Here is a 16,424-nt window from a genome sequence, read left to right as displayed (position 1 = left end):
GGCGCCGCTTCTCCCCGCCTCTTCCCCTGACCCCGCCCCGCTCGAAGCTGCCAGTACTTGACGTGGCGTCACCGCCCTCTACCCTTACTTTGCGTGCGTGTTTGCGTGCGGCGGAGGTGGCTGCGCGGGCCGGTCGGACCTCGGCGCTGCTGCTCTTGGTGCTCCTGTAGCCGCCGTCCCTGTCTGGCTGGTTTAGACTGCCGAGCGGACGAGACGCTGGCCACAGCACCTTAGCATCCGACGCAGCTCCGCGCGGGCTCTGCGGGAGGGTGGGCGCACGCGTGTCTGAGGGTGCCGCGCGGGCGGGCGGGCGCGGGTGAGGGAAAGAGGCGGGGGCGGCGGGTCAGCCGCGGGCCGGGCCGGCCGGGGGATGTCGATGCCTGACGCGATGCCGCTGCCCGGGGTCGGGGAGGAGCTGAAGCAGGCCAAGGAGATTGAGGACGCTGAGAAATACTCCTTCATGGCCACCGTCACCAAGGCGCCCAAGAAGGTGCGGGGGCTCTGGGTGGCGGCGGGGGCCTGGGATGGGGCCTCGCGGAAGGGGCGCGAGCGAGCCCAGGGCCCGGGCTCCGGCTAGTTCTGGACTTCAGGGGCCAGGTTTGAGGTAGTCCGGGACGACAGAGGTGGTGTGAGGGGTGGCGGGTGAGTGACCCCAGACCTATCCCGAGCTGGAAAGGCCGCCCCTGACCTCACTTTCCTTTGTCCCTCGGCCCTAGCCCTCCGGGATCTTTCTGAAGTCCGAAAGGGCCGGGCCTTAAATTTGCGGCTGACTTTTCCTGGATGAAGGGCCTTTCGAAGACGGGGGTGGGGGGTGGGGGGGCCGTGCTGAGCCAACTCAGTCGACCCTTGTGACCAGCCCCAGGGGATGGCGCTGTACAGAAAATCACCGCTCAGGTGATTGGGTAAATCTGGCAGAGCTGCTTTGGGCAAATCTTTGGGAGTAGTGGCTGGTTTATCCAGCAATTGCGTGCTAGCTTGGAGGCAAGAGGAAAAAATACGTGGAGCTAGCTCTTTTATACAGGTGAAAGCAGCGAGGGCAATATGAGATTGAAAAGGAAAGTATGATTTTCACCTTCTACGGTCGTCCAGTTGCTTCGACAGATGTAAGATACTAACGTTTGGAGGTTGGTGACAGCAGAACCTGTCTTGGATACAGGTTGATCGTAGTCATGTGAATAGATCACTTAGGCATCCCTTGAGAAAGGAGCTTGGGTGGGTTGGAGGGGTGGGTGGTAGGGAAGGATTGCTCATTCTTTACCGCGCTTAACTGAGGCAGAACAAGTTTAGTCTATTGTGCTGCGGGATGAGCTCAAAGGACACCCTACTAATTCTCTTGTCGTGAAAGATTAAATAGCAACCTTTGGAGATTTTAGCCTAACTAGTTCTCTGAACGGTGGAATTGGGATCCCAAGTGCTTTGTGAGCATTTGCTGTCAACCACATCTTGACTTTCCACATACCTGGTACCCAGTTAACAGTAGACAGGAGAATCTTTGCAGAGAGGTGACCTTTCTGAAACCAGTGAGAAAGCTGGATAAATATTTCCCTCCTGTAAAGACAGTGTTTCAAGGCTGCCTCTGCCTGCAGTGTTTGATGGGATGCAGTGCTTGTGTAAGCTGCGTACAAGGTTTGCAGGAATAGTTACAGTCCTTGAGGCTCTACACCTGATTTAGTTAAGCTGTCATAGTGGGAGGGATGACTTTGTTTTTAAAGTAGATTAATCTACCACTCCAGAAATCAAATGCAGGATTGAAAAGACAGGTCGCCATTGTGTGCTGTAGCTCTCTTTTCCCACAAAATTGAGAAATGTACCAGTAGAATGCCTTTAAAAGGTAGTAGAAGATCTTTTGATTCTGTGGAGTCTGATTAACTTATTTTTAGCGCTTTCAGTTCAGTTGACTGCTTTGTTGGGGCAGTAACTGTAATCTGCACTATTTGGAATCACAGTCACGGCCTTTCTAAGAATGCTTAAGGGTAATACCTACCATGAGTTAGGGGAAGGCCCTGGTACCCTAATTCCCTGAACTCTTCTCTCCCCATTAGCCTACCCTCTTTTGTCTAATAGCTTCAGGTATTAAGCGTCTTTATTCTTACGTGCCTTAATTTTAATAAGACCGTATTCTTGCAAGTGCTACTTACTAGTAAGGCAAAGTTTGTATTGTAGATTGTAAACTACATAAAGGCAGGGACTCTTGTTCACCAGTGTATGTATTGCACATAGCTCTATACCTAGCATGTAGTAGGTATTCAAATATTAATTGCCCACCTAGCTAACTAGTAATTGAGAAGTCTGTAGGACCCTCTACCAAGAATAAATATTCCTTTTCCTCTTTTTTTCCCAGGAGAAATATTGTTCATGTGTACTATTGTCAAGCCAAATGCTAATGATTTTAAAGACTCATTGCATTAGCTGAAATGAGCAGTCTCTGCCAGGAATGTGGGAAGACCCTATTATAAGTTTCCATTTGTTGGTAAATGTACCCCCGTGTTTCTTATTAATCCTGTTCTGCCTGAGGTTTGTTGTTTAGCATTTACACAGCACTTTGTATTAAAGTGATTTATGATGACTAATTACCCTTCCTCTAGTGATGATAAAAGGCATTTATTTAGTTAATGAGTTGACTGAGGACTGGTCAAGGTCACACAGCAAGTTCTAGGTGATCCGTTTTTTCAGAACAACTGAATTGGACATTATGACAAGTAACTTTTGTACCTCTGCCATGTGTGGATAATGTGAGAAAGCTTGAGAAAAGAGAAAAAATGCAGTGTGGTGTGTTCTGAGTGATATAAGAAAAAGACCTCTTCAGATGGTGCCGGCCTTACCCTGTGAGGATTCCAGTGTGGCTGTAGACTAATCCTTAGATCATTCCAAGCCCCAGGGCCCCTCAGGAAGTGAGGTGCCAGTCAGGCTATAGGTCACTTTAGGGTGACCTTGATGGTCCTTAGATCAGATTCCAGTGTAACTGGTGAAATTTTGTTCACTTTGCGGGCAGAGTAGATGTCCATCATTTAAAAGCAAAGATTGAGATTCTTCACCTGTAATTATAACTTAGTTTTGTATGCCCCAGGGTCTACCACAATACTGTGAAGTTAATAGGACTTGTTGGTTTGATTCAAGGTTTGATCTAGGTGTCAGGAAGTCAACTAAATGGGTGCTACCTTAAGCAAGTGAGGTTCTGTATGTCAGTTTCCTCATCTACCAAATGAGTGCTTTTCATTTGGAACAGGTAGAGATATGTGCATGTTAGGAGATAAGATTGCAAAAGTGGTTTTAAGGAAGTCTATTGGTATACTTACTATCCCCCTTTTTAGTGAGCATTTGAGATGGCTTGTCACACAAGACACATACAATATATAGAAAGTCAAAACTAGGGGTGCCTGGGTAGTTCAGTTGGTTAAGCTTCTGCCCTTGGCTCAGGTGGTAGTCTCAGGGTCCTGTGATCAAGTCCTGTATCCGGCTCTCTGCTCAGTGGGGAGCCTGCTTCTCCCTCTCCCCTCCACCCATGTGCTCACTCCCTGTCTCAAATAAATAAATATATCTTTAAAAAAAGAAAAAGTCAAAATTGTAGAAGGAAGGGAAAAAATATTAACCCTGAGGACTAAGACAATTGATGAGGCTGATCATCACATGCAACTCTTCCCTCCTAGGAGTCAGATGATAAAGGGAATTGCATTAGCAGATGTGGGAGGTAATACATGTACCATTTACCTGGGAAGACAGCTTTGGCCGACCCAGAGTTCTAAAGGAGATTTTCATGGGACAGTATTAACAGCTGTAGTATGAGTCACATGGTAAGACTTGTTCATTACCATTACTGTTGATTTCAGATTGTATTGCCAGGAAAATTGGGGTGGAAAAAGGGGTTCCTTTTTTTTTTTTTAAATATTTTATTTATTTGACAGAGATCACAAGCAGGCAGAGAAGCAGGCAGAGAGAGAGGAAGGGAAGCAGGCCCCCCTGCCAGGCACAGAGCCGGACAAGGGGCTCCATGCCAGGACCCTGGGACCATGACCCCAGCTGAAGGCAGAGGCCCCAACCCACTGAACCACCCTGGCGCCCTGAAAAGGGGCTCCTTAGTTGTAAGGGTAGTGTACATTGTGCCACAGCTAAAGAGGATCCTTGTTTAATTTTGGCAGTTATCAGTAGACCCAAATAAACCTGCTAGTTCCCCATAATCACTGGGTGTTTATCCCTCTTTTTGCTTCTTTGTATTGCAGGAGTGAGAGCTGTCCTTGGGCTTTGGATATAGACATTGTATCGAGTTGATTTTATTTTTTTCTAAGAGTAAACCCAAATCTCCAGCTTGATGAAACTTCCGAAGATAGACTTCTCTGGAAGCCTGTCAGAGCGTTTGCTATTCTCTGCACTTCTGAACGTTTACTGGGGGGACACTCTGTACTTCCGAATATTTAAGGGGGGGTACTCTCCAGAGTGATACATTAGGCATTAAACCTAAGATCTATGCAGACAGACTTTTACCACCAGCAGTAGGGGAAAAGAGAAGACACACTACTACTTTTGCTTGTAGGATATTCTTTGAGTAAGGCACATATAGCAGCCTCAGTTTATCAAAAGGGTGAGCTAGTGAGAGCAAGTAGAGCCCTAGTGAGTCTACTTAGCTGTTAACCTGTCAGGTGGAATGCAGGTTGCTCCTCTTCTCATCAGGGCTATGTTATGGCTTATTCTTGGTGCAGTATTACTGAATTTGCACCAATACTTCTTGGGATTCACCAGGAAGAGGTTTGATATGTGAATATTTCCTATCTTCTCTACATTATTAGGATCTCTTGATTCTCTTCGGGACAGCTGCTGTTTTAGGGACAGTCTTCAGACAGAAGTCAAGCGTGTAAGAAGATCATGTTTGGATTTCTCCAGATACTGATTATCTCGTTTTCTTATTTGGTTGTTAGACACTAGTTTCCAAATTACTTTGTTCTAAGTTCCTTTAGACTTTTATCTTGTAACAGAAATCTGTTCATTGTCTAGATCCCTTGCTGGCAAGATTACAGTCGTGATAAGTTTTATTTTATTGGGGGGGGTAATCATTTGGGTCCAGTGTGTGTTTCCCTATATATTCTTGTAAAGTTATTTATGAAGGATATTTTGATACATAGAATCTTGTAGATTTCTCGTTGCCTGTGATTCTTCATAAATTTACTCTGCCACCTCAAGTAGTTATGATTTGTAAACAAGATCTTACCACAAATTGTCTTTCCTACCCTTGTCAGTAAACAATGTCAGCATCTTGAATATGATAAGCAGTTAAAACTTCACATAAAAGTATGGTCACCTTTTCTCTTACAATTCCATATTTCCCTTTGACTCATTCAGGTAGTTCTCTTGCTCTCCCACTCTTGCTTAGCTGTTACATAAGATCTCTTTAACTTCCCCTTTTTGTTCCTAAAACTGAGAAGTACAATGTACATTAAGCACTTGATTTTTGGAGTCGGGTTTACCTTCAGTCCCTAGCATCCAAAAACCATGTGACTTTGGGCAAGTGACTTAACCTGTGGAGCCTCCATTTTCTTGTCTGTAAAATGAGGAATAATGATAGTACTACAGGATTGCTGAGGGGATTAGCATTTAGTAAATTTACTTAGCGCTTTTGTTCCTTTATAACTAGAGTGACCATATTTTTCCTTTGCCTGGTGCAGTTCTGGTTTAGACCTGTCTTCCCACCATGCTGTTCAGTGACTGCCTCTGTAAACTTTGAAAAGTACCCTGGTTTATATGGAATTTTGAAATGGTCTTAAAGAGCCAAAACAAAGATGTTTCTGTTGGAATGTCTTTTCAACAGGAAAAATTTTTTTCCGCGAGAAAAATATTATTTTATGTAGGACTTAAATCTATTGAACACTAAAATAGTGGACTTCTCAGAGGTGCGCAGACAACGGGAGAACCTAGAGTTTGTGAGAGAAATGGGACATGCTCTACCTGACCCCTCTTCCCCCACCCTTCACATCACATAGTGCACCTGTAGAAGGTGGGTGCCTTTCAGACAGTGGGCTAGCTGAGTCCACGAGTTTATTTTCTCAAACTGCAATCATCTGGGAGTCTTCCCAAACTAGAATCCCTGAATTACATAAAACAATTCCAAAGACCCTTTGGAGGTGTGATTTTATCTTTTTATATAATCACCATCAGATCCCATCCCTGTGTATTCCAAGTCCCTCCCTCAGGTACTCTTTCTCTTTGCTCTAAACTGCCTGCTTCTAATTACATTTAACTGATTTTCTCCTGCAGAAGTGTGTGGCCTTTGCTCTGAAGCAATTACAGAACTAGGGTGGAACACCTGTGCTTTTGTTGACACTGAGACTGGTCTCATTTTTTTCCTATCTCTGTTCAGTTTTTCCAAAGGATTTAGTCGGGTGCCTTAATCTCAGAATGAGTATAATGATTGGTGCTACTTAGCAATATACAATGGGGCTTAATCATTTACTACTCAAACGGGCCACAAAGTGAAAAAGCATAATGAACCACTGGTAAGAGGTAGTATTTGGAATCCTTTGGTCGAGAGGAAGAAAAGACTTTGAAGAAACACAAATGTAGGACTGGCCCAGCATGCTCCTGCTTTCTTACCACAGAAGTCCCAGTACCTCAGCTGACATGCCTCTGTACTTTACCTGTAGAGCTTAATGGGCTGAAAATGTTCTCCTTCACCAGCCCAAACCAGTTTACTGCTAAAGTGGACACCCGGTACTCAGTCGTGTGGTGGAACGAGGCTTGAACAGGAGGGCTTGGGACTGCCCACTGTTCCATGCTGTTCATCTTGGACCTGCCTCAGGCTTAGCTCTCTACAATCTGAAAAACTGCCCAACTAGAAAAGGCCCTTTTGTATATCTTTCTCTTCTTTCTTGAAGAGTGTGCGTGTACAGTGGCGTCAGTGGAATCCCGCTGAGCATGCTGTGTGTTCCAGGTGCCAAGGAAAATGCTAATGTGTGAGCTAGATGGGGAATTGGTGAGTGAGCGAGGGAGGGGTTAAAGGCCCAGAGGAGATGAGTGTAACCATTTCCATCTCATGAATGAAGCTGTCCATTGCACTGTGGTGTGAGTAATGTCAGGATTTTGGAAGTTCTGGGTTTGGTTTTGTCTTGTTTTGTTTGTAAATGTTTCCAGCTCTTGTGGTACTTATTAATTAAGGTGAACCTTAGGGGCATAGGTTTCCATGGACATAATGGGAATTACTTTATTCCTTTCCCCCAGGACTGGCTTGACCTCAAGTCAGAGTTTTGGGGCTATGGCTTGTGTTCATCATGATCTTAGGATCCTGAAACCAAAAACGGGACCTATTAGAAAAGTAAGTAGGACCATGGTTCTGCTCTGCCCGTTTCAGCCACCTCCCTCCTCAAAGGTCATAAGAAAGATTTATTTGGGCTCTCAGGATGGTTAGCTTTATTTTGGAGATGTAGAAAAGAGCTCTTCGCCTTGAATTTTCAAAGTGCACACCCTCATCTCTGTTTCTCCTTTTAGGAGAGAGGTCTATAAGTAGGTGAGTCTGTGGAAGCCAGAGAACTGAAATAGGTTTCCCTTTTGCCAGTTTGAGGGATGCTCCTGAGATAGTCACTGGATTAGAAACTCTAGAACAATGGTTCTTAATCTTTTGAGTCCTAGATCCCTTTAAGAATCTTATGAAAATTACAGTTCTTTGGGAAAATTCAGGAACACAAAAACTTGCTAAGTTTCAGAGGACTTGCAATACTTCCTGAAATGCATTCGTGGATCCTGGGTTAAAAACCCTGATTTAGAAGCGGAGGTCTTTCAGCTGTAGTGTCTCCTTTCTTTACAGATGCAGAAACTGCTGAGATTGTTTCCAGCTCGCAGTTCGTCCTTGAAACAAAGCTGAGGTTGTTGGTGTTCTTTGGCGGCCCCCTCTTTGGGATGCTCTTCAGCTTCCCAAGAGACTCATTATCAGTGCCTTGAGGGTTCAACTCAGGAACTTAGGCATACTGAAACCAGCATTTCAGCAACTTCCAGGGGTTCTTACACCGTCTCATACCCTTTACCCTTCATGTGAAGCGTGGTGCCTCCAAAGCTTCGGAGCTGATTCTCAGGAGTGTTTAGGGAACTCACGTGCTACACTATCAAAACTAAACAAAATAACTTGTTCCTCTGTATCTCTCAAAAATAGGTTTGATTTCAGTGTAGTATTTCTCAAAACTATTTTCAGGACTGACTTAATACCTGAATCTGAATTTTCATTTGGTTTCTGTAACCCAGGCATACTGAGGGCAAGGACCGTATCTCACATTTACGTATAGCAGTGCCTGGCATAGGAGTACTGTCAGTACTTGTTTATGGAGGAAAATATTGTGAGATGATTATCACTGGGAGAAAGTGAGTTGGACTCACTTGGTTGCTTTGGCTCCCTGTCCCTTTCAGTTGGCAAAAGGTTGTTTTTTTAACTCGATCCCTCTCATGTGGTTGATAATGGAAATACCAAAAACTGCAGGTGAGAAATTGATAAGAATTTCCAACAGCTTAGTAGATCTCTTTATAATGCCTGAAATAGGAGGTAAGGGAGGAGGCTGTTGAGATACAAAGCCTCCAGCTTCTTAGCCGAGTAGCCAAGAACCAGAGGGCAGTAAGCTAGAAGCTTAGGGATATCCTTACATGTAATGGAAAGGTAATTTGATGTCCCACCAAGTTTTAAACCACAGGGCAGTAGGCTAGAAGCTTAGGGATATCCTTACATGTAATGAGAAGGTAATTTGATGTCCCACCAAGCTTTAAACCCTTAGCATTAGGGACACTGCCCTAAGTTGAAAGTGGTGTTCTGGTTTACACATGCTCTTGATTTAAGGAACAGAGGCTTACTCTTAGGATATTTGGGATTTGAGGGCCAGCAGTGAGTTGAACAGTTTCATTTTGGAGTTTGTGTTGGAGTCCTAAAAGTAATAAACAACAGTGGGCAAACTTCTGATTCTTCTCCTTCTGCAACCCTAGCTGCCTTTTCTGAACCAATGGCTGAGCTCCATGTTCAAAAGCTTTATATGCCCTTGTCTTTGAAAGACACCTTCTTCAGAGTTACAGTCTTCCGGGAACTGGGCCAGTGCTTGTCCTAACCAGGAATCAGGCTCTAGTTGGCATTGAGGATTTTGTGTGTTTTGTTTCCCTAAGTATGTGATGTAAGCAGGATTCAGGGGAAAGGGAGACCTTCAGAATTTTGTAGTTTTGGAGGTAGAAATAGGCGCTTCGTAAAGAAGACAGATGTGTTTGATTGTTCTGGTAACTAATTCAGTTTCCTATGAGTGGCCAGGTAGTCTCCTACAAGTTTTTAGGGCCCAGCTTCAGACCACCAGACTTCTTAGCACGCAAGACATGAAGATTCCCAGTGTTCAGTTCTTATGGAGAGTAGCCCAGCTGGCTTGTCATGCTGGACTAGATGAATTGTGAATGTTAATTATACTGATCAATACAGTGGCCTTGGTAACAGACTTGAAGCTGCTGTAGAATCTGTTTACTTCAGATTTATAACAGAAAAGAGACCAAGCTGGTTGGGAACATGATGTTCTAAATGTAATAAGCTGTATTGTAAGTCCAGGGAAAACGCATGCTGGAGGCACTGACCTTATTGCACCCTTCCCCAGGATTTCCCTGAGGAAAACATTACTCTGGGGGTGGTTTCTGCTCTTACTTGCCGGTTGAAAATAAATTGAGGTTGGCTGAGGCATGACTTCTGTGAGATGGGGTAAAGGATATTTACAAATCATAAAGGCTGGATGGAAAGCACCCACGTTGGGAGGCATCTCCTTCGTCTACCTAGTTTGTAATTAGGAGTGGAGAGTTGATGAGATTGGTTTCAACCCTTGCATTCAGAAGAAGGGACCCCTCCTATTTGAGGAATAGAGGGTTCAGAATTCTGCACATTCTTTTTTGACTCCACGGGGAGGGGATTAGCTAAACACTGGGCATGTTTGGAATGAGAGCACCTTGCCAATTCTTACTGATTTTGGACCAAGCCATTGTAAAAATACAGTCTCTCTTCCTACGACAAGCTCTTTGTCATGTCCTCCTAAACCCTGTAGATCTGTTTAATGGATTGGCTGTACCTGACAGATGGAGTTGGTATTAAAGAGGCAGATTTTCTTCTTCCTTTGCCATATTTGTTTTATCTCTGAACGAGATGGGTCTAACCCGGTTGTTCCCTCTGTGCCTTCAGTTGCTTTAAGAGCCTGGTGAACTCACTGTGCTTGGGTTTGCTTTTTCGGATTCCTGCTTAGATTGTCTTCAATGAGTACTTCTCGTGGAGTGGAAGGAACAGAAGAAATCAGTCACCTAGGGAGCTTTTCAAAACATTCATTTCAGGGCCCTAACCTAGATCTCCTTAATCAGAATAGGTAAGAGCTGAGGGATAGGGGCAAGTGGAGAATAGGATAGTATGTGCTTTTTGAAACCACTTAAACTTGAAAGATCCCATATTTAGAACCAGTCTTTTATATTATCTAGCAAGACTGGCCAAAATTGTTATGAAATCTGATACTGGGATGGTAATGTAGCTCCCACCTACCTTAAATGACTTTGGCCCTGAGGAAAAATCTTGTGCCCCATGTGAGAGGCCCTGAAAATAGCCTAGGGTTGTTACTCTTCTTTTCCAAAATATTCAGCGTAGACTGTGACCAGAAATCATTCAGCTCTATCAGCTCAGGGTTGAGCATCTACTGTTATATCTGAGGACCTGTGCTGGGCACTTGGGATTCAACAGTGAACAAGACAAAGATACATATCCTCTGGAGTTTACATTCTTGAGAGGTTATTATTCGGGTCACATAAGTCAAGTGTAGTGGTTCTTAACCATCTGGGGTTTGGAGCCCTATCAGAACTGTGTTTATCTTCCAGAAAAATAAACACACATTTTAATGTAAATATTATGTGTATAAATATGACAACTCACATATAAGGAGAGTTGGCAGCCTGGCGCCCATCCATAAACCCAGGCTAAAAACCTAGAACGCTTGTCTAGAATTAAGAACCTGGTGGTTAGGATCAGGCCAGGCCATGAGTTGGATATTTGGGATTGTTTTCTCCTAACCACATTGGGTTGTAGTTTCTTCTTCTGCATAGCCAAGGCCATTTGCAAAGAACTTGAGGGCGCCTCTAAAAAAGCAAGTGCAAGGAATTTCTAAGCCTCCGCTACACCAATAGCATTTCTTGAGTCTGCGCTCTTTGAATGATTTTGACACTGTTCCCATTCCCACCTCTTGATTTCTGGTTGACTGAGCTTCTTGGACTCAGTGGATTAAAAGTTGGCTCAGAAGATGAGAATTTTCTTAACATGATAATTTATATTATCAATTCCTAGACTAAGAGTGTAGTAAAATTATAAAGATCATGAGAGGGCGTTTTAGCAAAATTCTGGCTTCAGCATACAGCCTCACAGAAGGACCTGATTGATGAGGGGCTGAGGAAATAGCCAAGGAGTAAGAAGACTGGAGAGAGATGAGAGGAAACAAGGTAGGGTGGAACTCAGAAAGGTGGTTGAGCTGGCAAGCCAGGTAGCCTTAAGCCAAAGGGAGTGGATTTGAGACCCAAAAGGAAAAAGAAGATTCTTTTTTACTCCATAAGAGTCTGCCACTATTCCTTTATTACCAAACAGAACTCAGGATAAAAAGGGGAGGGCAGACGAAGCTTTGCTTTATGTATACCAATATTAATATGTCTCTATCCTTGGAAGACTTGGTGTTTGACTTGAATGAATGGCTAAACCCTGCCTTAGAGTTAGTACCATGTATAACATATACTGCAGAAGTATGAATGAAATTTCATTTGGGACACTGGGAAAAGAATTATGTAGAAAGGACACAGCCAAAATAGAGGTTGGAGCACAGTGAGCACCCAGAGCCCTGTGCCAGTTCTACCTTTACCTCCCTGGGATCTGATCATTAGCATAACTACAGATCAAGACCTCTTGAAGGGTGATCTTTACAGGGAATGCTTGTTTCTCTTTCCAGAGATCTACGGGGAACTTTCCAGACCCACACTGAGGGATTGTTGGAAAAGTGCTGTATTCAAGGCCTTCTAAGCCAAACTGCTATACATTCAGAGCCCATTAAAGAACAGATCCCACAGTCCCCCACCAAAGGAGACTGGAGGCTCTAGATGATTCAGTTGTAACTGCTCCAATTTGTCCAGCATATGGAAAAGCTGTTCTGCTATGAAACCTTCCAACCTGCTGTTAGTATATGGATGTCTCGATGTTTGCTCAATGATCCATTAAAAACCAAAGCTCCCTAATCTAGGGGAATAGAATCACACCACCAACTTATTTTCTATTTTTAAAGAAGCCCTTTGAATGATCAGAGGAATTTCAGACCTCACTTCCTGGGACTGTTTAAGGTTCTGTTCAGCATGTAAGCTATATAGTTAAAACCTGCTACTCAGTTTTTGGAAAAATTATCCTAAAAACCATATAGCCAGAATGTTTTCTTCATTCATTAAATGAGTAGTTTAAATACCTACCATAGATATGAAATAAAAATTCAGTAATCATATTGCTTAAATCCAGACTACTTCAATAAAATTAATAACCATATAAGAATTATTTTTTAGTTGTTGTAAAGTCAGAGAACTTGTTTTGTATTGGAAAAATCTGACTTTGCCAGATCTTTCAGACACGTTAGTAGATGCAAGGTGACTTGGAGTAAATAGTTTGAATACCACACCACAGGTGAGAAAGGGGCCTGGTGGAGTTCTCAGTTTAAGGACATACACTCTAATTGGGCTGTGTGTGAGAGGGAAAATGCCCACGTTCCCATTGTACACAACATAAATAAGTTGCCTTAAAAAACACGTTTAAAATGTATTCTCTGTTGCATGTTTTAAAGTATGGCCTTTTTTTTTTTTAAGAGTTTATTTATTTATTTGACAGAGAGAGACAGATCACAAGTAGGCAGAGCAGCAGGCAGAGAGGGAGAAGCAGGCACCCTGCAGAGCAGAGAGCCCGATGTGGGGCTCGATCCCAGGACCCTGAGATCAAGACCTGAGCTGAAGGCAGAGGCTTAATGCACTGGGCCACCCTGGAGCCCCTAAAGTATGGTCATTTCTTTTGAAAATAGCAGGTTTCCCGGATGATGAAAAAAAAAAAAATCATTGGTTGGTTTTGACCATACCAAATTTGAAAATCTCCTTGTGTAATAAACACAGATGGAATTTCTACATTGCTCTTGATGCCTACAAGACATTTTGGAGTCATTTCTTTCATCCTAGTGGTCAGGATTAGATTGCTTGTGCATTCTCCTCCCCATTCTGCCACCAGAAGACAGTGGACATACATGCCAGCACAGAGCTTTTTGTTTCCACAATGTTTGGGCTCTTACTCTCTCCTCACCCTTTCCAGCCCAAGGAACCATACCCCTCAAGGCAATTCGTTGGCAACTTTAATATATTTCTTTGCATCTTTGTATTTCTCCCAAAATCAATGTAGATTTTGGAACAGAAAGAATTTTTTTTCCATCCCTAGATTCACAAGTGTTCATCTGGAAGCTCAGAGAGCTTCCATGCAATAGTAGACTATTCTGTAACTGACTTCTTGAAAATACAGGGGAAAGCTGCTGTATCCTCCAGCCTATTCCAAAAGAAGGATAATAGTACTGGACCTGTAGGGATTTTCTTTCTCCCTTGCTTTTTGCTTTTTTTTTTTTTTTTTTTTTTAAATCTCAGCATTGTTAGCAAATTTGCCTTCAGCAAGTCACTTAATCCCCACCCCTGTTCTTTTTTTTTTTTTTTTTTTTCATCTGTGAAGAGTAAATCCTGCACTCAAAGATTCTAAAATATTTTGAAAATACAGATCCTCTGTAAGGAATCCTCTATAAAGAAGTCATATCTGTGGGCCACTGATGTTGAAGCAGAGTGCTTAAACTAGAACGTCATAGAAATCTAGGCATTCAGGGGATGCCAGGGTGGCTTAGTTGGTTAAGCGTCTGCCTTTGGCTCAGGTCATGATCCTAGGGTCCTGGGAGTATCACATCGGGCTAGAGTATCACATCGGGCTCCTTTCTCAGCAGGGAACCTGCCACTCTCCCTGCTCGTGCTTTCTGTCTTCTCTCTCTCTGCAAATAAATAAAATAATTTTTTAAAAAAATACAGGCATTCATAGGACCTTTGTTTTTACAATACTGGTTTAAATATGGATTTCAAATTTATGATCAGCCGTAAGTAAAAGTCCTGATGTGATGCTCACAGATGGTTTTACTTGTTCTTTGTATGCCTACATTTAAACAAATGGTTTGAAAAATACTGAGATCAGTGATGTTCTGGCATTGTTATTTATTGATAAAACGTGCTGAGTAACTCCTCCTATACCAGATTTGATTTTGACTTTTAGTTTGCAATACAACCTAGAGCAAGAGATCTTTATCCTTGTGCGTCTATCCACTTTACTCATTAGAAAATGACCGTTAAAGTCAGGGGTCAGGAAAACTCCACTTTTGTATTCTGGTCTGGGAAATAGAGTGAGGGGATTATCCTGTATTCACTCAGGAGCAAATAGGTGTTTTGTTTTGGGGTTTTTTGGTGTGTGTTTGGGGTTTTTTGTTTGTTTGTTTTAGATTTTATTTATTAATCTGACAGAGATCACAAGCAGGCAGAGATGCAGGCAGAGAGAGAGGGAGGGGGAGGCAGGCTCCCTACCAAGCAGAGAGCCCGACACGGGGCTCGATACCAGGACCCTGGGATCATGACCTGAGCCGAAGGCAGAGGCCTTAACCCACTGAGCCACCCAGGCGCCCCTGTTTGGAGTTTTTTGTTTGATTTTTGTTTGATTTTTGTTTTTTGTTTCTTTGTTTTGAGAGAGAGAGACTGAGCGGGTGCATCCAGTGGCGGGGAAAGGAGGGGGAGAGCAAGAGAATCTTAAGCAGCCTCCACAGCCAGCAAAGAGCCAATGTAGGGTCCGATCTCAAGACCCTGAGGTCATGACCTGAGCCAAAATCTAGTCAGACAGTTAACCGACTGAGCTACCCAGGTATCTGGGTAGTTCTTATTTTTAAAAGCCCCAGAGACATTACAGCCAACAATTCTTTTCACCATTTTCTTTCTTACAGGTTTATCTGAGGTCATGATTTCATCCTGAAACTTTTATCTAAAAATGAACATACACATCTCAAGTTAGAAAGCCAGGAAGAGATGGCAAACATTATCTCTCTAGGATGAAAAACATAGTTGTTTTTGATGTGACCGATGGTCAGATTCTTGTCCTTGTGTCCCTAGTCTCCTAGAAGTTTAATATTTTGTGTTTTGTTAACAGCTGTGGAAACTAAAGCCACCTGCAGCTGAGTCTTTAAAAAGTGGTTTTACCTTGTTTTTTGAAATTGAAACTATGTGTCTGCTGAGTGGATTCTGAAAGGTCCTGTTGACCCACCCACATTTGGATACAATACCTGTTACTACATAGTCACTGTTCAGTATTAGGTCTTTAATATCTTTATTTAATGTTGAGTTTTGATGACTTTTTACTCCCTTGAGCCTATACTTTATGGGAAGCAGTGGATGGTAACTAAAAAAACTGATAGGGATTCTGTCTTATTAACCTTGGCTGGGTGTTAGTCTAGAGTTTAGAAAGCATATCTAGGTAAACTCAGCTACTGCTTTTATGGAACTGCTTCTAGTTCTTCTGCCGTAAACTGTTTGGCAAGGATTTGCATGTCTTGCACCTCTGAATGGATATAGCTTTCCCCAAAGTTGCTCTGACTTACAGGTGGGACTCATTCACTCAAACAAGTATGTGTAGAGGCTTTGAATTTGCAAGATGTAGTTGGCTTTCACTCTCATGTAAGCTAAACTTCCAGATCAAGGAAGGAAGGATTGTTTTTATACATCTCCAATCTTGTTCCTTCTTGGCAGGCTAAGAAATTATACAGATGGCATTTACTCAGTCTGTGTGGCCACCTTCCAAAATGTCAGAAACTCCATCTTCCTTCTAGATCTGTCCATTGATGGATTGCTTGCATTCGCTATTAACTTTTCTTTGCATAAAAATTCATTTAGGGACGCCTGGGTGGCTCAGTTGGTTAAGCAGCTGCCTTCGGCTCGGGTCATGATCCCGGCGTCCTGGGATCGAGTCCCACATCGGGCTCCTTGCTTGGCGGGGAGCCTGCTTCTCCCTCTGCCTCTGCCTGCCATTCTGTCTGCCTGTGCTCGCTCGCTCTCCTCTCTCTCTGACAAATAAATAAAAATCTTTAAAAAAAAATTCATTTAACGTGTACAGCTTTACCTATTTATAAACATTTAACAAATTTTCATCTTAAAGAATACCCCAGCATGCCTTGCAGTGAGGTTTGCCGGTTTAATTTCTTTGAGCTCTATTTAAAGTCAAGTTGACTTTAGGTTAATGACTTTTTATTACAAACATATAAGGTGAATAGTAGTAACCTGCAGTCCTTCCCAGCATTTAAGAATTACTGATTCTTGGGGCACCTGGGTGGCTCAGTAGG

At 43.1% G+C, this 16,424-nt stretch overlaps 1 protein-coding gene across 2 annotated transcripts in view; it reads left to right on the top strand.

The window, feature by feature from the left end:
- Positions 1–96: 96 nt before the first annotated feature.
- AHCYL1 (adenosylhomocysteinase like 1) overlaps positions 97–16,424 on the top strand; it is a 39,116-nt gene continuing 22,788 nt past the window's right edge. Inside the window, exon 1 of one of the 2 annotated variants that reach the window (XM_047723745.1) lies at positions 97–490. In XM_047723745.1, the coding sequence (XP_047579701.1) occupies positions 371–490 (120 nt within the window). In that variant the 5' untranslated portion in view covers positions 97–370. The remainder of the gene's footprint in view (positions 491–16,424) is intronic. The other variant, XM_047723744.1, reaches the window with a different exon arrangement.

The sequence above is a fragment of the Lutra lutra genome, chromosome 4 (assembly GCF_902655055.1).
Source record: "Lutra lutra chromosome 4, mLutLut1.2, whole genome shotgun sequence".
Taxonomy (NCBI): domain Eukaryota; kingdom Metazoa; phylum Chordata; class Mammalia; order Carnivora; family Mustelidae; genus Lutra; species Lutra lutra.
This window is presented reverse-complemented; position numbering and strand designations above follow the sequence as displayed.